Here is a 23992-nt window from a genome sequence, read left to right as displayed (position 1 = left end):
TAATGTACACATATTCCTCTTGCCCACTGTGGGGTAGGATTGTAGTTAAGATTTACACATACTCCAACCCTAACCATGATTCGTGTTAACCATGGCTTGCAAACCTTGGTTAAAGAAGGTCCCTTGGTTGGTGTAGATGTAAACTTAATGATGGTATAAAAGGAAAGCAATTAGCCTGAGTGGAGACATGGGTTCATTTTCATATATATATATATATATATATATATATATATATATCGGACGGTAATTTGGTTGGTTTTTTATTTTAGTTTCTTGTTTTTAATTGGATTATGATGGATATGTTAACTGGCTGTTTTTACTGCGAAATCAATAAAAATGATTTAAAAAATTTAAAAAATAAAATAAAGGGTGTGTGTGACCCTGCAGCCCACTCTTGTCTCTTAGTCATGGCTGGAGACCTGGAGAATTTTGTTCAGTCTTGGGCAAAGACAAAGACGATTCTAAAGTCAAAGCTATGCTATGCTAATATTGTCAGCGTTGGCAGGAGAGTTGGATCTTAATTGTTTTGCGTTTGGCAGGAGTTTTCTGGTGGGGACAACATTCATTAGCAGAACTGTAAGCGGCTCCAGTTTGTAAAGAACAAAAACCAATACCTTTGCTCTTTAGTCAGCTGAATGTTTATATCTGGCATAATTGTCCTGAGGTAAAAATTCTAATTTCTGTATGAGAGAAATAGCAGTGAAATGTATCTCTCGATGCTTAGTTTTTAGTGGAATCTCTGCACTCCAGGCAGTCGGCAATGATTTGTAACACTCCCGGCCAAAGCAGCGAAGTACAGAAACAAGAAATTGCTCATCAAAGGGAAGCTGCCCTGGACATGTTATCTGAAATTGCCAATGTTTTTGATTTTCCAGACCTCAATCGTTTTCTCAGTGTAAGTTGATGGTGGTATATTCCAGAGCAGGCACCCCCAAACTCGGCCCTCCAGATGTTTTTCGGACTACAACTCCCATCATCCCTAGCTAACAGGACTAGTTGTTAGGAATGATGGGAATTGCAGTCCCAAATTATCTGGAGGGCTGGGTTTGGGGATGCCTGTTCCAGAGTAAGAATAAGTCTTTGCATGTGTTTCCCATCTCAGTTTTCTCAATTCTTCCTTCATAAATTGTTGGCATTACTGGGGATGATTATGCAGATTGGTAAGATTCCTACATTTTTTTCATTTTTTTCATTTTTAGCTCACCTTTCTCCGCAAGGAGCTGAAGGTGCTATATGTGGTTCTGCTATCCACACACCCATTTTATCACCCCAGCAACAACTGTGAGGTAGCTTATTTCCCCAAGCGAAAGGGGAGCCAAGAAAAAGGTTTCCTTTTTCCCACAGGCCTTTTCCTCTGCCATATATATTGCCTTTTTCTGCATTTTTATAGGAAGAGTTATTTTAGCCTGGAGTCTGTTGCGTTTTGTGAAAGACGTTGATTCTTTGCTAAATAAACCCATGAAACTTATTAACTGTAGGGATTTCCCAGTGTTGGTTGTTTGAGGTTTTCACCATCATTGAAAAGTTATTTGTCTGGCTTTCTGCATGTGCCCTTTCAGGCCAGTAAGTTTGGAGCTTATCATTCTTAACCACAAGCAAATGTGCATCTTCACTTGCACAAGGGGAAGGAAATGAGGTGTCAAAGCTCATTTTGGCTGTCTCTCTATTTTGCCAGCGGACTCTCCAAGTTCTTCTGCCTGACCTTGCTGCCAAGGCTAGCCCTGCAGCCTCTGTGCTTATTCGAACGATAGCAAAACAGCTAAATGTAAACCGCAGAGAGATCCTCATCAACAACTTCAAGTATATCTTCTCTCATCTCGTCTGCTTCTGTAGTAAAGATGAGCTCGAGCGAGCACTGCACTATCTCAAGGTAGTTTTGTTTTGCACTTGGTCTATGAAACTTTGGGAAAATAAGAATAATTAGGTTGGGGATTATATTGAAGCACACAAATAAGTGACTTATATTCTCAAGATAAGAACTCAGTGCAAGCATGTGATTGGCGTAATGAATATTTTCGGTAGGCCTAAAATATTCTGGGTTCAAACAAGCCAAGAAACCAAAAATATATGCCTAAAATTAATCTGGCCAAGAACAATTCTCAGTCAACAGTTTCTGCTGTTTCTAGATCCATAACCAGTCTAGATCGGAGTGGAGCAAGTGGACTAATTGGCATGGGCCTACGATTTTGAGGGCCCCTACTCTGAATCTCCCTGGTAGAGGCAAAGGGGCCCTTGGGTAAAGATTATTGAAATGAGGCCTACATTTTCCACCTGGCCTGGGCCTGTTACCAGCTTTACATGGCAGTGTCCATAACCAAAACCAACTTGTGCACCAAGATCTTTTCTTGATGTGTGTTGATAGCAGTTGTTCACTGAAATCCTTGACTAGGGGTTTGCATTTCTGTATTATTATCTCTTACTCTTGTGTATATGTCTGGTCTATTCTTTATTTCTTCGTTTGTTTGTTTTTCATTTGCGTTCCATAGAATGAAACCGAAATCGAACTTGGAAGTTTGCTGAGACAGGACTACCAGGGATTGCATAATGAATTATTGCTACGTATAGGAGAGCACTACCAGCAGGTCTTCAATGGTTTGTCAATTCTGGCTTCATTTGCCTCCAACGATGACCCATATCAAGGACCAAAGGACATCACCTCTCCCGAACGAATGGCAAGTAGCAGTGCCATCACAGTTTTCTTTGTATCGCTTGAGGAGGAAGGGATGGCTTTCGGTCTTGTATTATGGTATGCCATTAAGTATACAGAAGAGAGGGAGAGCTTCTTTGCATTTCAGGAAGAGCTTTCCGAACATTAAAAGGGAGCTTGTGGGATAAGACCAAAGATCCATCTAGCACAGCGTTCTGTTACCATAGTGACCAGCCAGATACCTCTGGGAAGCCCACAAGAAGGATATGAGTGAATCTTTCAGAAGAGCTCAATATCGTGAGCAAAATCAGCAGATTGAACAAGCAGCTGGTTGTGGGTTTTTTGCTATGGAAGTTACTAGTGGGAAGCAATTAGTTACGGACCTAACATCCCAAGCAGATTAGCTTTGTTTAAATGCAGAACTGCACTGGACCAACCAGGTTATGTTTGAAAGCATGAAATCCTTGATTAAGAAAGATCAGCAGTTCATTGGATCCTGGGAAGTTCTAATTTTCCAGAGTGGGTGTGCAAAGGTAGTATTTTACCATACATTATTTTGCACATCAACCATGTATTTAAAGAGTGGATGTGCTGTGGGGTTCTCTTAGTAATGTGTTTTAAAGTGGAATATTTTCACAGTACTATTTTTATGACTATCTAGGCTGATTACCTGCAACCAAAATTGCTGGGCATCTTGGCCTTCTTCAACATGCAGTTGTTAAGCTCCAGCATAGGAATTGAAGATAAGAAAATGGTGAGTGAACTCCGTCTGGGTGGTAGAACCCCTATGTGTAGCTTCGTTTGACACGGGTGCAATTCTGGGATTAAGGAAGAAGCTGGGACAGTGCTAGATTTCTTTGAAGCCTGGCGGAAAAAGATAGAAGTCCAAATTCAAAAGAGAATAAAGGGTGGTGAACAGTTGCATACTTTTATCATGCAACTTGGTTGTTAAAAATAATTCTTCTTTTTTCTTCTTCTCAATTGCAGGCCTTAAATAGCTTGATGGCTTTAATGAAGCTCATGGGCCCCAAACATATAAGTGCAGTAAGAGTGAAGATGATGACCACACTCAGGACGGGGCTGAGATACAAGGATGATTTCCCCGAGTTGTGCTGCAGGTAAGAACACCGTGTACTGATTTATGACTACAGTCTAAGGCAGTGATGGCCAGATTTGGCCCTCCAGCTGTTTTGGGACTACAACTCCCATCATCCCTAGCTAATGGGACCAGTGGCCAGGGATGATGGGAACTGTGGTCCCAAAACAGCTGGAGGGCGAAGTATGGCCATCACTGGTCTAAGTGCTTTATTGTGACTTATGGTGAATCCCTGTGTGAGTAACTGCAAATAATTATGGCACAAACATCTCATGATTGGTTTTTTTAAAAAAATGTCTGTGTACTGAGAAATATATAGCCATGCTCTGTATGTTAGGATGCTGAGATTTTTATTTTTTTTTAATTGTCCTCTTTGTTTAGGGCTTGGGACTGCTTTGTGCGCTGCTTGGATCAAAGTCACCTTGGCTCCCTTCTCAGTCACGTGATAGTAGCTCTGCTGCCCCTCATACATATTCAGCCGAAAGAAACAGCAGCCGTCTTCCATTTTCTTATCGTTGAGAACAGGTATTCTAACATAAAACCGGCAGCCAGTTTAGAGAAGACCTGCAGCCAAAATTGTGTATATTCTGGTGTTTTTTAAAAAATAAAAATCTGTGGTAAGGTAATTTAAGTTTTGTGACCTGCATAAAGGAGAAACTTTGCATTATTTGTTTTGCATAATTTATTCTACAAATATGCTGTTCAGTATTACCGTAATTATTCTGATAGGTGTGTGGAAGGGCCAGAACTATGCAGAGTCCTGAAGTTTCTCACCCAGGAAACACGGTTGCAAAATCCCTTTCACAGGTGGTAAATTGGAAAGGGGTCCTTTCACAGATACTTGGGCCGGGGGGGGGGGCAATACAACATTTTCATTCAGGTTCATGGGAAGCCCATGCTGTCTGCTGCTTCTTTTTATTTTAACTTTCCTCCCTCCCCCACCCCCTGTCTGCAGCAAACAGCAGAGCATTGCAGAGTAGGGGTACAAGGTGGTTCTCTTGTCAAAACCCAGCTTTTATATATCTGAATCTAGTGCTATTTTTCTAGAAAAAGAGGTGCTCACCATCAACACCTCCCTTGTTCTCTCAGAATGGCAATGGTGCCCACCTGAGAGGTGCCAGAAAGGAGTTCCTGTGAGTTCCCCCTGAAAAAAGCCCTGTCTAAATCTATATCTGAATACAAAAATAAAAGATCTCTAGATTTTTCCTCAACTGTAATAGAGTACTTCAGATTCTAACCAAATCAGTGAACAAATATGGGTTGGAACAATAGCAGGTCTTGAAGTTTATATAAATAGCTCCTTTTTAGTTTGTTTTTAAATTATTATTATTATTATTTCATTGTAACTGCGGGTTGTTGTTTTTTAAAAAAAGTGCATGAGTGTTTTGTAAGAGATTTTGTTTTATTCATTAGGAATGCAGTACAGGATTTTCTGCATGAAATATATTTTCTGCCTGACCATCCTGAACTAAAAGACATTCAAGTCGTTCTTCAGGAATATAGGAAGGTATAGATTTCGTGATGTTTTGATATTTAAAAACAGAATGTTCATTTGAAGTTGGAAATGGGGTGTTAGATTTCTATGGTGTCTAAAGAGTTACATCATTCCAGTGTTTGTGTAAATAAAAGTGGCTCAATTAGCATGCTATGTTAAACCAATGGTTTACAGTGAACATATAGATAATTCTCGCTTCATTCCTTCTCTAATGTGAAGAGTAACCGTGAGCCCTGCCTTAGCATTTTGTCCAAAGCAGGAAAGGTGGTTTGTTTCATTCCAAATGACGTGAAGGCAAAGTTTGCTGTTGGATTAATAATTATGATTTGCTAGAAGCAAAACAAACCATAATCCCATAAATCAGGGATCGGGATTTGTTGCTTACACTAGGGGAGAAGTAAAGTGGGAGCAACCATGAACTAAACCATGAACTATTATTTACCATGATGTGCAAACACTACTAGTGGGAGAAGTATTTCTGAAAATTTGTAAGGTTCCCTCATGCTGTTTGTCCTAATGATAGACAAGCATAAACATGGTACGAACAATGTAATATGGAGCAGACCACTTCCCTTTTCTCACCTAAACCAACTGGGGGATATACTCAGCTAAGTTGGAGTAGACTCATTGAAATCAACGGACTTCAGTATGACTAATGTTGGATAATCCCCCACTGTGTGTTGGTACATTTAACAATGGGTTTGTTCATTGAAACATGTACTCTGATGTATTTTGCCTTAGGAGACTTCCAGGAGCACAGACTTGCAGACAGCGCTACAGCTCTCCATGAAGGCTATTCAGCACGAAAATGTAGATGTTCGGATTCATGCTCTCACCAGCCTGAAAGAAACATTATATAAAAACCAAGTAAGTAAAAATGTAAAGCTCAAAGGCTCTTAGATGGGTAGCTAGCACTGCAATTCTATACGTGTTTATTTGGGAGTAAGTACCATTGAAATATGGGACGTGGGTGGCGCTGTGGGTTAAACCACAGAGCCTAGGACTTGCCGATCAGAAGGTCGGCGGTTCAAATCCTCACGACGGAGTGAGCTCCCGTTGCTCGGTCCCTGCTCCTGCCAACCTAGCAGTTAAAAAGCACGTCAAAGTGCATGTAGATAAATAGGTACAGCTCCGGCGGGAAAGTAAACGGCGTTTCCGTGCACTGCTCTGGTTCACCAGAAGCGGCTTAGTCATGCTGGCCACATGACCTGGAAGCTGTATGCCGGCTCCCTTGGCCAATAAAGCGAGATGAGCGCTGCAACCCCAGAGTCGGCCACGACTGGATCTAATGGTCAGGGGTCCCTTTACCTTTACCTCTTACCATTGAACTTAGCAGGACTTGCATCTGAATAGACATGTAGGATTGTTCTGCAAATAATCACATCGTGTATCTAGAATTGTAAAACTACACCACTGATTCTAAAACCACATTATGAATATGAATGCAATTAAGAATAAGCCAAGATATTGCCTTTGTGATGAATTTCTCTTAATTTCATATTAACAAAGCTACCCGTTTGATTTTAGAATGAAAGAAATGTAAACTTAGCTTGCATTCTAAGAATCCTACAGTGAAGCCATCCCCGCCCCCGCCACATTGTTAATTCTGATCTTTATCCGAATAGACTTATTTTGCTCCCACCAAAGAGAGAATTTCTATTTTATCCAGGGTTCCAAAGCACTCAATCATTTGTAGTATAATGTCTGTTTCTTCCTTTCTCTTGTCAGCAGCGCTGAGAAAGATGATCTATACTAGATAAATTATGTGATATTCAGTTACCAGTCACACAGTAAAGGAGCTTGTCGTTTTCAGTGTCAGCCTGACAAGAGAAGAGAGATTTGTTGTATGTGGTGCATTCTTTCTCCTTGGCTTTTTAAAGTATCTGTTTCTTAATTCCACCTTAATGTGCACAATTGTACTCACAGAGTAATTACTGGACAATAGGGAGCATTCCCCCACACATTCTCTAATGTTCGCCTTTTGTTTTTGAGACCATTCATTGGATTGCCCAGCACTGATTTAGCTTGGATAACAGAAAGAGAAAGAGAGCTCCTTTGGTCACTTGTGGAGGATACTGAGCATTTAGATTTATTCTAATCTGTTTTCTGGCTGGATTCAAGATGGAAACCACTTTGGTTGCCCTGTTGGATGATTCATTCTGTGCACTCAACCCCACATGCTACAATCAGAGACCCTTGACAGCCACTGAGGTGATGGGCAAGCCATAAATTTAAAGCACATGACTCTTACTCAAAGAGTCCTGGGAATGGTAGTTTATCCCATCCCAGTTCCTAGGATTCTTTGGGTGAAGTCATGTACTTTAAATGTACAGTGGTACCTCGGTTTTCAAACGTCTCAGAAGTCGAACGTTTCAGTTTTCGAATGCCGAAAACCCGGAAGTAAATGCTTCGGTTTTCAACCACTTTTCTGAAGTCAAACATGCTATGCGGCTTCTGTATTGAGTTTTCCGGAAGTAAATGCTTCCAGAAGTAAATGCTTCAGTTTTCGAACATTTCGGAACTCAAATGGTCTTCCAGAACAGATTACGTTCGAAAACTGAGGTATCACTGTATAGTGTGTACATAGCCTGAGTTGGATGGGTTAATAACTGACCTGGTATAAGGGCCCCATCTTGTGTCTATTTCATTCAGTGTCTAGGGCCTAGTTTGTAGCATTAACTGTACTGAGTTTTTATTTTCCTTATAACTGTGCTACATAAAAAGAAGACATTAATAATTACATCTGCGTCTGTACTAGAATTGTGCTTAGATGTTCTAATTGTTTTATTCCTTGTGTGTTCGCTGCCCGGGATTCCTTTAGGAGGAAGGCTGGTATATGAATTAAATAAATAACAAAATAATTAATATGGTATCACATTGGAATATGAAGTATGCATGTATAACTTGCTCCCCCCCCCTTCTTAGGAGAAGCTGATAAAATATGCAACGGATAGTGAAACTGTGGAGCCAGTCATTTCCCAGCTGGTGACTGCCCTTCTAATTGGCTGTCAGGATGTGAATTCTCATGCCCGGCTACTTTGTGGAGAATGTTTAGGTGAACTGGGAGCTATAGATCCAGGCAGGCTGGACTTCTCAACAAGCAACAACCAAGGAAAAGGGCTTACATTTGTGGTAAGGAATGCTAATACAGTCATACCTTGGGTTAAATATGCTTCGAGTTGAGCGCGTTCGAGTTGCGCTCCTTGGCAACCCGGAAGTAACGGAGCGTGTTACTTCCGGGTTTCGCCGCTTGCGTATGCGCAGACGCTCAAAATGACGTCACGCACATGCGCAGAAGCGGCAAAAAGCAATGTGCGCATGCGCAGATGTGCCATCGCTAGTTACGTTTACCTCTAGATGCGAACGGGGCTCCGGAACGGATCCCATTCATATCTAGAGGTACCACTGTACCGGCATCTCATGTAGTAGGTATCCTTGTATCAAGACAAGGAGAAATCGGTAGTTGTATAGGGTTGTATGCAATGCTGCTGCTCTGCTCACACAACATACTTCTGAATGAACATTTTTTGTATGTGGCGGTTTCTCACTAAAGGATGAAGGGGGTCCTTTCCCAGCTTCATATTATAGGAAAGGGGGAGCTGCTGTAGTCTGTTACCATCTTTCCTTGCCCCTTCTTGGGCTGCTCTGGGTCGGTAGAGTGATCACTTGTTTTGCTGTTGCCTTTGCTGAATGCCTTTGCCCCAAGTGTTATGAGTCTCATTGAAAGTCACGGTGTGACTTCATTGACCCTGGAGGACTCCCAGCCCCCATTATTTCTTAATCCCAATTTGAAACTAGATTTTGGTAGTGACCAGGCAGAGGATATCAACAAAGCAGCTCATCTAAGAAATCTTACTGCTTTCCCCTAAGACTGGTGTAGAAGATCCAGATTTTGCTTATGGATTATTCATGGAGTTGACAAGAGCGTTCCTTGCTTATGCTGATAACGTCCGGGCTCAAGATTCTGCATCCTATGCCATTCAGGTAAGGAGGGTTTGTTTGATAAAACAGTATTGACAACTGCCTGTTTACCAAAAGGAAAAAAGGTGCTTGAGATTGATCTGGCCCTTGGAGCCAGTAAGGTTTCACCACCCTCTCTTTTATTGGCTTAAGTAGCTTCAGCTGGGAGCTTCGATCCAAATACCAATTGCAGAAAACCTTTGCTTTACGATAATTCCTGTTCAAAATCTGGTTTGCAACTCTCATTTGAAAGCAAACTATGTTACATAAATATTGCCCATCATTTGTCTATATCAGATAACTGCAACATTTTCTTCATTGCTTCAGATGCCTTGTCAATATTTATCTTTTTGCCCAGGCTTCTCCTGGACCCTGTTTTATGTGTTTAAATCTGTTTCATTTGTTTTTATATGCTTTTAGGTTGTGTTTTGTTTTCATGATATATTGCTTGTTTTTTAGAGTGTTGTATGTTTTTTAAAAAAATTGTAACATGATACAAATTCTTTTAAATAAATGAATGTATTAAAATAGTATAAAGATCGCAAATACGGTGGTGAGTGTCATCTGGAGGAGGAAAAATTTAAAACACGTAGCAGAGTTCCCAAAAAATAACCAGAGGCAATTGTACTTCATCCAGCAGAGCTTTTACTTCTACTGAAGGCAAATGAGCTTAATGGCCACAAATCCAATACATTCAGGACTGGCACAGTCCATAAGACATCCATTTGCAGCAGACTTAACTTAAACTTAGCTTTTAATAAGACTAAACCTTAACACTATAAAATACAGGACACCACACCAGAACGCCAGAAGGGACGCGGATGGCGCTGTGGGTTAAACTACAGAGCCTAGGACTTGCCGATCAGAAGGTCGGCGGTTCAAATCCCCACAACAGGGTGAGCTCCCGTTGCTCGGTCCCTGCTCCTGCCAATCTAGCAGTTCGAAAGCACGTCAAAGTGCAAGTAGATAAATAGGTACCGCTCCAGTGGGAAGGTAAATGGCGTTTCCGTGCACTGCTCTGGTTCGCCAGAAACGGCTTAGTCATGCTGGCCACATGACCTGGAAGCTGTACGCCGGCTCCCTCGGCCAATAAAGCAAGATGAGCGCCGCAACCCCAGAGTCGGTCCCAACTGGACCTAATGGTCAGGGGTCCCTTTCCCTTTTACACCAGAACAAAGAGAAAGTGAGTGAAACCCAGGCTCCTCCTGGCCTGACTATAACAGTCAGCATGATCTTGACAGAAAGGATAACAGAACCAGCTTAAACCAGCTGCACTCAGCTTCCCAGAAGGAATAACCCAAACATCAGAATCCTTCTGCCTGTTTCTTTCACATAGAAAGAAACCTTCTAGAACCCTCCTGAACTAATCAGAATAGGCAAAATCTTTACACATCAGATCAATACTTTCTGTACTAAGAAATGCAAACTAAAAGTGAGAAAGATAATTGGGAATGGTGAAGAGGAGGGGCCACCTGAGGTACAGTCCTGACAGTCAGAGCATGGTTTTGCAGTGATGTCTTAAACTAGACTATTGTGTCTATCATGAATGAGACAATGGAAGTTTTCATTTTCTGTTTCATTGCTTAAGAATAATGTTGAATAGTTTATTCTGTACAGTGCAAATGTATTCATGTAAAACTTGCTCTCTCTCTTTTTAGGAGTTGCTTTCTATCTATGATTGTAGGGAGACAACCACTGACAGCTCAGGAGGCAAGCTTTGGAAAATGTTTCCTGATCATATTCAGGAAATATTGGAACCTCATTTAAGTACACGGTATGTGTGATGGCAGGAACGCAGGTGGCGCTGTGGGTTAAAGCCTCAGCGCCTAGGGCTTGCCGATCGAAAGGTCGGCGGTTCGAATCCCTGCGGCAGGGTGCGCTCCCGCTGCTCGGTCCCAGCGCCTGCCAACCTAGCAGTTCGAAAGCACCTCCGGGTGCAAGTAGATAAATAGGGACCGCTTACCAGCGGGAAGGTAAACGGCGTTTCCGTGTGCGGCTCTGGCTCGCCAGAGCAGCGATGTCACGCTGGCCACGTGACCCGGAAGTGTCTCCGGACAGCGCTGGCCCCTGGCCTCTTAAGTGAGATGGGCGCACAACCCCAGAGTCTGTCAAGGCTGGCCCGTACGGGCAGGGGTACCTTTACCTTTTTACCTATGTGTGATGGCTATGTCCCAGCCAAGTCTCAGGCTGCTGCTTGAGTACTCACTGCCACCAGATAAGAGATTAATTATTATTTACCAGGCTAACCCTTCTCAGACAACCTCCAAAAGGCCCCCAGGGTCTCTCTGAAGCTTCCTTGGGTAACATAATATTAAAGCTCTAGGCTTGAGAGTGTTTATAATAGGCTGAGACCACACCAGGTTTACGAAACAAGGAACGAGTTTAATAAGATGGAAAAGACAGTACAGTTGTACCTTGGAAGTTGAATGGAATCCGTTCTGGAAGTCCGTTCAACTTCCAAAATGTTTGAAAACCAAACTGCGGCTTCTGATTCCTGCAGCCAGTCAGAATCCGCGGAAGCCCCGTTGGACGTTCGGCTTCCAAAAATAGTTTGCAAACTGGAGCAGTCACTTCCGAGTTTGCGACGTTCAGGAGCCAAAACATTCGGGAACTAAGCTGTTTGAAAACCAAGGTACGACTGTGTAAGACAAGCAAATGTTACGGCAAAAGAAAATTGAGGCCCCCAAATTACAAAAATATTCCCTTTGGAGCTAAAAGAAATCAAAATTGGATAAACGCGACACACTTGTCAAATGCTTAAGCAGCCCCTAAACTCACCAAATTGCAAGGAGGCCTCTTGTTCCTGGAAGCCTTCCTCCGAAGCTTATCAAAATATCTGCAGATCACATCAATTTCTCTTTATTTACTCCCACTTGGCCACCCACATGCTTATATAGCTTCCCCATGTCCATTATGTGCCACTGCTCTTGGATTATCGGCTCAAGGAAGTTTAGAGCTCCTACGTTTACTGCCCTCAGAGAGAGATGTGCAATTAGTCACATCAGTAATGTTGGACACCTCTGCCTAGAACATTGTTGTTTCATTGCTCTTTCTTTTCTGTTGAGCTAACACATACCAACAAGCTTTGGACATTTTGTTTACAGGTACAAGAGTTACCAGAAGGCTGTAAACTGGACTAAGGTTAAGAAACCCATTTACTTAAGCAAATTAGGCAAAAATTTTGCAGACTGGTCAGCAACATGGGCTGGTTACCTTATAACTAAGGTAAGAATAATGAGCACATATCTCAGTTAGATGAACTTTGCAATGTTACCTTGATCTCAGATTTCCAAGAGCTATGCTAAGCCGTGTAATTCTTGTTCCAGGTGCGACATGATCTTGCCAGTAAGGTTTTCAACTGCTGCAGCATTATGATGAAGAACGACTTCAAGGTGACAATCTATCTCCTTCCCCACATTCTTGTATATGTTCTTTTGGGATGTAATCAGGAGGATCAGCAAGAGGTGAGAGCCCCTTTACCTGTATACTCCTAAAGTACTTGTTATGACCCTGCATATGTGGTTTGCCAATCACTTCCCTTAGTTCCAGGTACAAAGAAAAACAAATTATGACTTTCGTTGTAGAGAGAAAGCTAGCTAGCAACATGCCTAAGAGCAATCTAGAAATTGTGTATCTCAAAGCCATGGTGGAATCCTTGTTGCTGACTGTTTATGACTGCTCTTTGTGATAATTGCAGCTTCTTACTACATTTGTCTGATTCTTTTTTTAATTTTTGGCACTCTGCTTTTGAAAAATAAGTTGGTATCTGAATGGACTGTGGCATCCACTCTACACTCAATTCCCCCAGGATACCTGCCTCCGAGAGATGACCCAAACCTGTTGCTGAAAAACAGCACATGCTGGTTCTAGGTGTGCTTGCATGTGGGTGGAACCCAGAAAATACACACAACCCAAGATTTGAAAAAGGAGATCTTCATTTATTGAATCTGGATGATAAGAACATATACACCACTAATTTATGTGTGTCAGTACAGAGATATAGATAAAATTGTGGGTGCATGTGATTCATGACTCTAAGCTGATAATTTGAGATGCACTATGCTAAGAGGAGGAAAAGAAAGAGTGTGGCAGTTGTCATACCAGAAAGTAGAGATTTTTAGCTGTACCATTTTCTGGCTCAGACTGAGCCACTAGGGTGACGCAGATATGGAAGAACCCTTAAGGAGAAGCAGGAGTGGGGTGTTCCATGCTTGCTAACTTCTTTTTCTCCCCACTTCAAACTTGAATTGTCAGTGATCCCTTTCCAAAGTTTCAGAGCCTTAAAATCCAACAAAATATGTCTTGTGAATGCAGAGTAAAAACACACAGTGGGGCTCAAATGTTGGAACAGATAACATTTCAGATTGCATTATAAAAGGTGATCTGATGGGAAATGTTTTGCTTTATGTCCTGGGAAGACTGTAATGTAACTGTAAACCAAGGATAATGTTTTGGGTTTTTTTACTAACTGCTAATGTTTTGTTTTGCTAACAAGGTGGAGACAGAGAGAAAGGTTATTCACAGTAAACTGTTAACTATGGTTTGCTGTGACATGCAAATGAGGCAAAAACATTAACCAGTCCCGAGTCTCTAAATGTTGTGCCGGTTTTAATAATAACAGTAAGAATTCCAAGGTTGCTTTTTAATTATACATTGTCCAGGTGTTTGCTGAAATCATGACTGTTCTGAAAAACGACGACCCTTTTGCAAGACAATGTGAAGATAGCGCTTCGGATCTAAGCCACTTAAGCACGCAGACAGTATTCTCCATGCTTGATCATCTAACGCATTGGGCTAGGTATAAATCCCAAAGGCTGAGTGCTGAGAAAGCAGCTAGGAAGTCGAATAAGGAACATGCAGAGCTTCCAGGTTAGTAGTTCCCTTGTGTTTCAGTTGTTCTTGCAAAGGTTTTGTTTGTCCATTTAACAGAATTTATACACTATTTGATTGTAGTAAAACCTCTAAGCAAATTACAAAAAAAATCAAAACTGTCAATAAAAACACAGTCAAAAACAATTACAATAAACGTCGAAAGGGATAAAAACGCATCCATGTCTCCATGTCTGGATAGACTTGCCTAAACAAAAATGTTCAGGTGCTGCTACACTGGAAGATTGATAGGCTCCTTGAGGCCAACCTTCTTGTGCAGGTGGCCTTTTTAAGATTCCCTGATCCTAAGCCATTTACAGGGTTAATTCTAATTATGGCATTTAAAAAACAAAACCTTTTTATTCTCTAGCACCAAATGAGGAATATGGAGAATATCAAAGCGTGGTCCGTTTTCTTGACCTCATCCCTCAGGATACTCTGGCTGCAGCTTCTTTTCGCTCCAAAGCATACACAAGAGCAGTAATGCACTTTGAATCATTCATCATGGAAAAGAAACAAAACATTCAAGAGCACCTTGGATTTCTTCAGGTTTAACTTTCTTGCTATAATGTAAAACAAACTTGAGCTTCAGCGCTTCCAACTGTTTCTTTCTGTCCATTTTTATACTATGTAATTTTATTTGCTTTGCTTTTGTTTGCTGTGAGTGACCAGTTTTTGGTTTTCCCCCACCTCCTTTACTCTGTGGCATAAAGTAAAAAAAAAAACAAAAACAAAAAACAGCTCACTTGTCTGGTAAGGCAAGCGCTGCTTACTTTTCCTGAACCTCACCATTTCAGGTAGGCTGTGCCATGTTTGTAGGAAAGACGAGAGCTCCTAATTGGCATGAAATTTAAAGGGAGATTGATTCACATTTGAGTGTGCTGATACAATAAATAGGTTTTATATTAAGAGAAATATAATTCAGTATTTGCAAAAGTAGGCTTTGATAAACTGAGAAAACATGAAAAGTCACTTTGGATCGCTTTTCAGAGGAAAAGAGAAGGAGACTTACCAGCATTTTGAGATTTATTAAATAGAATTTTGAACGTATCATGATACCTGTGAAGTAATAATAATAATAATTTATTATTTATACCCTGCCCATCTGACTGGGCTTCCCCAGCCACTCTGGGTGGCTCCCAACAGAACACCAATAACAATAATAAAAAAGCAACAACGTCAAACATTAAAAGCTTCCCGAAACAGGGCTGCCTTCAGATGTTTTCTAAAAGTCATATAGTGTTTATTTCCTTGACGTCTTATGGGAGGGCGTTCCACAGGGCGGGCGCCACTTCTGTGAAGGCCCTCTGCCTGGTTCCCTGTAACTTCGCGTCTCACAGTGAGGGAACCAGCAGAAGATCTTCAGAGGAGGACCTCAGTGTCTGGGCTGAACGATGGGAGTGGAGACACTCCTTCAGGTATACTGGACCAAGGCCGTTTAGGACTTTAAAGGTCAACACCAACATTTTGGATTTTGCTTGGAAATGTACCATTGAATGCAACCTAGGGAAATTGTTCGCAAAGCTTTTAAGTTGCGGGTTATTTGGCTGGCCAGAATGCTTCCCAATGACGCTTATTTTTATCCTGTTCACACAAAGAAATTGTATGCAGCTATGCATGAGCCAGATGGCGTAGAAGGAGTGAGTGCAATACGGAAGGCAGAGCCATCCCTCAAAGAACAGATCCTGGAACACGAAAGTATTGGCTTGTTGAGAGATGCCACAGCTTGCTATGACAGGGCAATGCAGATGGAGCCTGACCAGGTAAAGCCTATATGTCTTCCTTATTCCTTTTGGCTTCCTCCACCTGTACAGCTACAGATGAGGAAAAACAATAATAAGCAATGCAGTTGCATCTGATTTAGTATGTATCCTAGAGAATGACACAATGGGCATACAGTGGTACCTTGGGTTACATACGCTTCAGGTTACATACGCTTCAGGTTACAGACTCCGCTAACCCAGAAATAGTGCTTCAGGTTAAGAACTTTGCTTCAGGATAAGAACAGAAATCGTGCTCCAGTGGCATGGCAGCAGCAGGAGGTCCCATTAGCTAAAGTGGTGCTTCAGGTTAAGAACAGTTTCAGGTTAAGAACGGACCTCCGGAATGAATTAAGTACTTAACCCGAGGTACCACTGTATATTATGTAGCTTTGTTTGTCACTGGAGAACCATAGTAAAAATCAAGTGGAGAACCATAGTAAAAATCAAGTCATTGCTTAGCTCCTCTACCTTTTTCGGCATCCAAGCCTAAATTTGTAGCCATTGTAAACTAACTACAACAATCATGCATTCTTCCCTTTTTCTCCTGTCTCCACTTGCTCTAATGTCTCCCTTATGCAGTTCCCTGGATGGAAGCCTCTTGAGCCAGGGAATCTGTAACTTCATTCTTTGTAAAGAGAAACGTGTGGGGTTGTGGCTAGGAAGTCCTAGATTTAAATTGAACCCTGTAATTCACTGGGTGATGTTGGGCCAGTCACTCTCTCAGCATAACTTGCCTCCTCAGGTTGGCTCTGAGGATAAAAAAAGGAATGGGGACCATGTTTGCTTGCTTCAGCTCCAGGAGAGATACAAATGTGGTTTTTCTTTCTTTCCTCACTTCTAGATAATTCATTATCACGGTGTGGTGAAGTCTATGTTAGGTCTTGGTCAGTTGTCTACTGTAATCACTCAAGTGAATGGAGTACTTGCAAAGAGGTAATATGACTGATATGTTCTTTGTTAAAAAATATAAAGTATGTTCCGTTGCTCAAATGATGGAAAGCTTTATATGCTAACCTCTAAGGGTCTGGTGCAGATACAATGCTAGTTATCTGAAATACTCATTCTCTTCCCACCTCTTTACTGTTGTTTCCCTCAAACATGGATTTAGTATTTGCCAACCTACTTTAGTGAATGCAAACCAGACCCTGAAGTAAGTTAAGAAATCTCACATGGCTAAGGTTCTAGAGAACCATCCATATCTCTGCACAGTATTACATGGGGAATAGTCTGTGAGTCATTCAGGGAGCAATGTCTGGTGTGTGCATCTAGTTTGCCAGGAGGGAGACTTGTTCTTGCCGCTCCCACTGTCTTCCCAGAAATGCCTTTTTGAGAAATGTGTTCCTGACCAAGTATCTAGTACCTGGGATTCTAAACCCCTTGGTACTCGGACGTTTTGGCTCCCAAACACGGCAAACCCGAAAGTGAGTGTTCCGGTTTGCGAACATTCTTTGGAACTGGAACGTCTGACGGGGCTTCTGCAGCTTCTGATTGGCCGCAGGCCGTGCTTTGGTTTCCGAATGTTTTGGAAGTCGAGCAGACTTCCGGAACAGATGCCGTTCAACTTCCAAGGTAAGACTGTATCCCATTTCCTAGGAGAAAATAGAAGAAGGGTACCATGCCTCTGCCTATAAACAAAAGAAGAATGGGAACTGTGGGGTTGCATGCTCCTCACCTCCTTTGATGCTACTGACTCTTCCCAGCCATAATCAGGATTCCCTCTTAACCAAGATACAAGGCTGTTTCCATAGATAGGAGGGAGCTTTCATTAGCAGCAACTCAGGTTAATGCTGGTGAAACCACTGTTAAAGAACTGCAGGGGAAGACTTAAAAGCCATTAGGACACAAGTTAGAGTCCTGTTGGATCAGACCGGAAGCTCATCTTATTGAGCAGCCTGTTCTCATGGTGGTAACCAGATGTCTGATGGAAACCCACAACCTTCCCATCAGCAGAAGGACAATTGGATTCAATTCCTACAGAAAAAAAATCACACAAAGGAGCAGCTTGAATAATTCTCTCTCTCTCTCTCTCTCTCTCTCTCTCTCTGTGTGTGTGTGTGTGTGTGTGTCTTTCTCTGTATTCCGTTTACTGACCTAAGTTTTTTTTTTACCTTCCTAGGCCTGAATGGACTTCTGAATTAAACATGTACAGAGTGGAGGCAGCCTGGAAACTGACACAGTGGGATTCTCTGGAAAATTACATAGCTGCAGGTAGCTATTTAGAACAGATGCCAAGATGGTATTTATTAGGCTGATGCTGGATAAATTTTTAATTTAAGCAAATATCAGATCTACAGTAAAATAATAATCTGTATTGTGTTGCTGCTGGATTACATTGAAATGAAAAAGTGCTTTTTACTTTCTTTCTTTTAGATGAAAAGTCAAATACATGGAGTGTTAGGCTTGGACAGCTGTTACTCTCGGCCAAAAAGAAAGATGCTGCCCAGTTCTATGAAACTTTGAAAGTTGTTCGAGCGGAGCAGATAGTTCCTCTTTCGGCAGCGAGTTTTGAAAGGGGGTCATATCAGCGAGGTTATGAATATATTATCAGGTGCAGCTTCCTTTTTGCATGTTCAGTGTCTCGAAGCATCAGATACTAGTTTAGCCTTTTATTTTGTGCGCTGGGAGACATTTTTTGCTGAAACCATAATGCACATTTTTGACAGTGCTCATTTGGGATAACTAGGCTTTTTCTTACCCATCTTGTTCCTGCTTCAGGCAATAATTCCAACACAGAAAATTTACCCGTGAATTAAAAAAACCATATTGGAGCCATGGCTTTGGTCAAAAGGAGAGGTAGCTGACCTGGTGTCCTCCAGATGTTGCTTGTGCTACAACTCACATCGGCTCCAGCTAGCCTGGGCAGTGGCTGGGGAAGATGGAAGTTGCAACTTTTTTCTTTTTTTGAATGCTTTCACTTTTATCATAACTTTCTGGAGAAGAGGACAGGATATGAGATTTCTCGTGAGATTGCACTAGTTTTTAGGCATCTTCCGTACACTACAGCTGTGGCAGGGGGAGCAAAGTGTTAGCAGGATTGTTCCATTTGGTATCCTGATGATAAATTCACATTGTGTATTTTGAGCATTCAGTGTGCTTTGAATACATTATCTTGGTAACCCTCTGGGGTGGATTAATAGTATTAGTCCTTCCATCCCCATCTGCTTTACAGGGACACAGAGAAAGAGGCTTTGCATAGAACCATCTAGTGTAGGAGTTGAGAAACTGTGCCCCTCCATATGTTGTTGGACTACAGATCCCAGCATTCCTGACCATTGTTCATGCTGGTTTAGACTGATGGGAGTTGTAATCCATGAACATCTGGAAGGCCACAGGTTCCCCGACACTGATACAGAGATCATCTAGATCTGAGATTTGTATCTGGTAATCCCAGGTTGCTTGTGCTAGGTCTTCCGGGTCATTTCAGGATGTCCAAAAGTGTATCAATAGTTCTCTTGTGCATAGAGGAGACTATGCATACCACTGCCAGAAGGGGTTCGTGTTAAGATTACTGAGGGGATTGTTCATGCAGACAGTGAAACAGAATGAAAACACATGGCACCGTGTTGCTTATCAAGCTGATTTTGTTTTGTTTAACCGCAGGCTACACATGTTGTGTGAGTTGGAGCACAGCATTGGATCAATACTTCAGCAACCTGATAGTGATTATGGTAAAGATTCTCTGAACTGGTGTGCTCGCATAGAAATGACGCAGAACTCATACAGGGCGAAAGAGCCCATCCTGGCACTTAGACGCGCTTTGCTCAGCCTCACTAAAAGGTGAAACCAGGCTTATTTTGTGTGCTTTCTATCCTGAAACTTGGCTAAAATTGATTGAAATGTCATAATTAAACAAAAAGAAGCCCACTGCCAATTCCTTCTAAAACACATAAGCATATCTGTGGAAAGAAGCTTGGGTGTGTCCGAGATGTGGCTATTTCATTTAAGCTTTGCAACTACATATGAAGTGAAAATTAAGCTTCATGGTTGAGTGAGGATTAGAACCTTAGGTCTGTTACACCAAATTAGGCCGTAATTTTTCATTATGTCCTGAGTCTACTGATCCTAAGTAAGATATATTTATTCACATTACTTGTAACACAGACATTTGTGTTCCTAGCTAGACCTAGAGGCAGCTTTGCAGGGTGAGAATGATCCAGAGTGTCTTAATGTTGGAGCTATCAAAGAGAATGTCATTTTGCAAGTCATCATGTAAATAATACTATGTAGTAGGTAGAACTCTGATGAATAGGATGACTCATATGGAAAGGAACCAAAGCTTTATTTTAAACCCGTAGCTTGAATGAGGCTTGATAGCTAACAGGTAGCATGAACAATCGTCTTTTAAGATTGGCTAAATTTGTGGAACTGCTTTTAGACTTGGCATCTTTTGTACCTATTGAACACCTTTCACAAGCAGTTCCTTTGATATATATTTTTTTAAACTTAGTTTATATTTTTACAGAAAGGGTTACAGTGAGCAGATGGGAGAATGTTGGCTCCAAAGCGCTCGAGTCGCCCGTAAAGCAGGTCATCACCAAACAGCATATAACGCCCTCCTCAACGCTGGTGAATCCAAGTTATCTGAGCTATATGTAGAAAGAGCAAAGTGGCTGTGGTCCAAGGTAAGGAAGTTAAATAGAATAAAGCCTGCTGTCATGACACTAAGATTGGACTCTTCTTTGTCAGGGGGTGAGGCTGGGGATTCAGAAAAGGTGAGGGAATTGCCCACGAGGCCAGGCCCAGATGGATATAATACACCAGAAGTACATACACAAGTCTGTTGTGCCAGTGGTCCACAGTGGTTGTGATGTCATCGTCTGACTCCTGCTCAGAAGCCCACAGTCTCCTCCACTCCATCAGAGCTGTTGACCACTAAAGCAGACTGATCTTCTTTTAAAATGAAGAATCTCCTCTTTCCAGAGATGGAGCCAGCTGCTGAAATGCAACTGCATCCTTATTTAAGGTTCAGCCGAGGATGGTTGCTGCTGAAGCAGTGTTCAAACTCTGCCACTGAAGCCTCACCTTCATACAGTTGAAGACAATCCCTCAAACAAGAGTGTATTCCTCCATGCATAAATGCGTGGAGCAAACAGAACATTTTATAGAAAGGTGTACAAGTTGGAAATCAATAAGTGAGGCTTCTTCTATATGTGAATTTATGGGCACATATCTGTAACTCTCTGGGTCATGATTTATTTACAGGGTTCCCGCTTTGTAAAATTCGGAAAATGAATGCTAACTTATTGATAACGGTTTATCTTTTTTAGGGGGACGCTCATCAAGGTCTTATCATTCTTCAGAAGGGGGTTGACTTATGTTTTCCAGATAACCAAGTACCACCTGATACTAAAAGTAAACTTATTCATGGGCAAGCCCTGTTGCTAGTGGGAAGATTTATGGAAGAAACGGCCAACTTTGAGAGTAATGCCGTAATGAAAAAATATAAGGTAAGCACTAAAAGTAGAGGAATTACGTGATACAGTGGTACCTCGGGTTACTGATGCTTCAGGTTACAGACACTTCAGGTTACAGACTCTGCTAACCCAGAAATAGTACGTCAGCTTAGAATAGAATCATAGAGTTGGAAGAGACCACAAGGGCCATCGAGTCCAACCCCCTGCCAAGCAGGAAACGAAGCTTAAGAACTTTGCTTCAGGATGAGGACAGAAAGCATGCGGCGGCAGCGCAGGACCCCATTAGCTAAAGTGGTACCTCAGGTTAAGAACAGTTTCAGGTTAAGAATGGACCTCCAGAATGAATTAAGTTCTTAACCCAAGGTACCACTGTATATTGTAACATGTAAAGATGTAATAAAGGCGTGTTGAATTATATTGTATTGCTTTTCAGTTATTTGTGTATTTTTTCTAACTTGTACAGTTACATTTTGTAGGGCATTGTTCAAACATAACTGACTGAATGAGGAATTATATCCAGCATTATGCAAATTGAATGCAATGTGCACAGTCCATCTTTCATTTCTGCTCTTCCCCACTGCCAGTCCTCTGTGCCTCTAAAAAAAATGCTAGCAGAGGTGTCCAAACACTGTGGGGTACAGTGGATTGGGGGAAGGGAGTCACCTAATATTTGGGTGGAGGAATTTTCCACCCCTCATGCAAGGTTCCCGGTTTTCAGATGATACTCCTCTCTCCCTGTTGTCCACTGTAGCTCCATAAGATACAACCCTGACCTTCTGGAAATACTTTTTTGGAGTTCTAGGAGGCTACAAGGAGGAAGGAGGAAGGGAAGCTCAGTTGCACTGGTACAACCGAAGATTCTTAATTCTAACTATTCATTTCCACTCCCCTTCCCATTTTTCCCCCCAGGATGTTACTACTTACTTGCCAGAATGGGAGAATGGACACTTCTACCTTGCTAAATACTATGATAAAGTGATGCCTACAGTTACAGAAAACAAGATGGAAAAACAGGGAGAACTGATTAAATATATTGTTATTCACTTTGGAAGGTTAGAAGGCACAGTTGCTGTTCTGTTGGTTCACTTAGCTATATTTGGTTATGTACATTAAATACCTGTCACTATGTAGCAGATGGCTTGGGGTTGTGTTGATTTAGTAGGAGTGTGTACACAGCCTTAGTATGGGTTATGGGATTAAAGAACCATTTATATCATTTACAATTTTTCTATTAAAGATTACATGTCAGCATTTTATTTTCAGATCCTTACATTTCGGAAATCAGTTCATCTACCAGTCGATGCCAAGAATGTTATCTCTGTGGCTTGACTTTGGAGCTAAAGCATATGAATGTGACAAAGGTAGGAATTTTTTTATATTAAAAAAACCCCCACTTTCTACATTATCTAGAGACAATTTTCTTCTCTTTTTACACTAATTGCATTAGTTTCTGTATTCTGGACCTGGATGGTCCAGCTGGAGTGACCAGAAGTGAACTGGTATTGACTTTATGATATGTGCCATGATCCTTGAAAAGTAAATATCAGTGAAGATTTTCTGGATCCTCATAGCAGAATAAGGATTGTTTTACATCTTATCATCTAGGTAGTCGTCATGATCGTGCACAAATGAAAAACGACTTGGCTAAAATCAACAAGGCGATTACAGAGCACACCCAACTTTTGGCTCCTTACCAGTTTTTGACAGCTTTCTCTCAGCTGATTTCCCGAATCTGCCACTCCCATGATGATGTCTTTGTTGTTCTTATGGCAATCATTGCGAAGGTTTTTGTAACCTACCCTCAACAGGCAATGTGGATGATGACTGCTGTATCCAAGGTACCTTGATAAATACAGTTGCATCTCTCTCTCACTCCCTCTCTCTGTTTTTAGCTTTCTGTCTCCAAACAGAACAGCCAGTTCAGTTTTCAGATACATGAGCAAATTCTGTTTGTGTGGAGTTGCCGCTTTCTTTTAAGGGTCCCTCATGCACAGTGGTCTTAATATATTAGATTTCCAGTCCCTCTTTAATTTTCTAATCAAATATCATTTTCTTAACTACAAGTAGAGGAAGCTGCAGTTAAGTCAGTTATTCTGAGTATTTTGAAACTGCATGACAGGTCGACTTCATTTATTTTAAATTTTTTATCCCAGGCAATCACCCTTCTAGACATTGAGCTAGCACAGATCTGCTTAGCTGCTTTATAACCTTCCTCATAGGCCCTTATTTGAAACCATGTTGTCTCACTTATATGTAGTATTTGTGTCTCATGAGGGCTCATCTGGGGCCTACATTACTGTTTTTAAGATGCCAGGCAAATAAATTTTGGTTTTCCCAGTCTTTTAACATCTGTAGCTTACTATTTTCTGCTGTGCTGGTTTTTAGTGTTGCCTTTAATTGTTCTAAACTGACCTCCTGTGGTGGTGTTGTAAAACCACCCTGGAACTTTTGAATTGAAGAGTGATAAAGAGATATTTGACATGAACTCTCTCTTTTTTGTAGTCCTCCTATGCAATGCGTGTGAACAGATGCAAGGAAATCCTCAACAAAGCTATTCACATGAAGGCATCTCTGGGAAAGTTTATAGGGGATGCAGCTCGCCTGACAGATAAACTCCTAGAGCTGTGTAACAAATCGGTAAAGTTTATTCGCACAAAAGTTGCTCCTTTCCCATAGTTTAGCGTTGCTAATCAGATTTAAAAGGTTCTTCTACTTGGTGAAACAATACTGTACAATCTGGTGTGTTTT

General features: G+C 41.5%; 1 protein-coding gene across 1 annotated transcript in view; it reads left to right on the top strand.

Annotated features, from left to right (window-relative positions):
• Window positions 1–23992, top strand: part of ATR (ATR checkpoint kinase) — a 46185-nt gene that overhangs the window by 15724 nt on the left and 6469 nt on the right. The window contains exons 14-39 of the mRNA XM_079977533.1: window positions 725–895; window positions 1676–1870; window positions 2487–2672; window positions 3309–3401; window positions 3635–3765; window positions 4125–4268; window positions 5157–5250; window positions 5980–6105; window positions 8164–8370; window positions 9109–9222; window positions 10857–10972; window positions 12303–12423; window positions 12525–12662; window positions 13860–14067; window positions 14438–14616; window positions 15666–15830; window positions 16672–16763; window positions 17947–18038; window positions 18201–18378; window positions 19431–19607; window positions 20293–20452; window positions 21098–21277; window positions 22154–22296; window positions 22508–22605; window positions 22850–23082; window positions 23747–23881. Of these exons, the coding sequence (XP_079833659.1) occupies window positions 725–895; window positions 1676–1870; window positions 2487–2672; window positions 3309–3401; window positions 3635–3765; window positions 4125–4268; window positions 5157–5250; window positions 5980–6105; window positions 8164–8370; window positions 9109–9222; window positions 10857–10972; window positions 12303–12423; window positions 12525–12662; window positions 13860–14067; window positions 14438–14616; window positions 15666–15830; window positions 16672–16763; window positions 17947–18038; window positions 18201–18378; window positions 19431–19607; window positions 20293–20452; window positions 21098–21277; window positions 22154–22296; window positions 22508–22605; window positions 22850–23082; window positions 23747–23881 (3876 nt within the window). The remainder of the gene's footprint in view (window positions 1–724; window positions 896–1675; window positions 1871–2486; window positions 2673–3308; window positions 3402–3634; window positions 3766–4124; window positions 4269–5156; window positions 5251–5979; window positions 6106–8163; window positions 8371–9108; window positions 9223–10856; window positions 10973–12302; window positions 12424–12524; window positions 12663–13859; window positions 14068–14437; window positions 14617–15665; window positions 15831–16671; window positions 16764–17946; window positions 18039–18200; window positions 18379–19430; window positions 19608–20292; window positions 20453–21097; window positions 21278–22153; window positions 22297–22507; window positions 22606–22849; window positions 23083–23746; window positions 23882–23992) is intronic.

Source organism: Podarcis cretensis, assembly GCF_951804945.1.
Source record: "Podarcis cretensis genome assembly, chromosome: 5".
NCBI lineage: Eukaryota > Metazoa > Chordata > Lepidosauria > Squamata > Lacertidae > Podarcis > Podarcis cretensis.
This window is presented reverse-complemented; position numbering and strand designations above follow the sequence as displayed.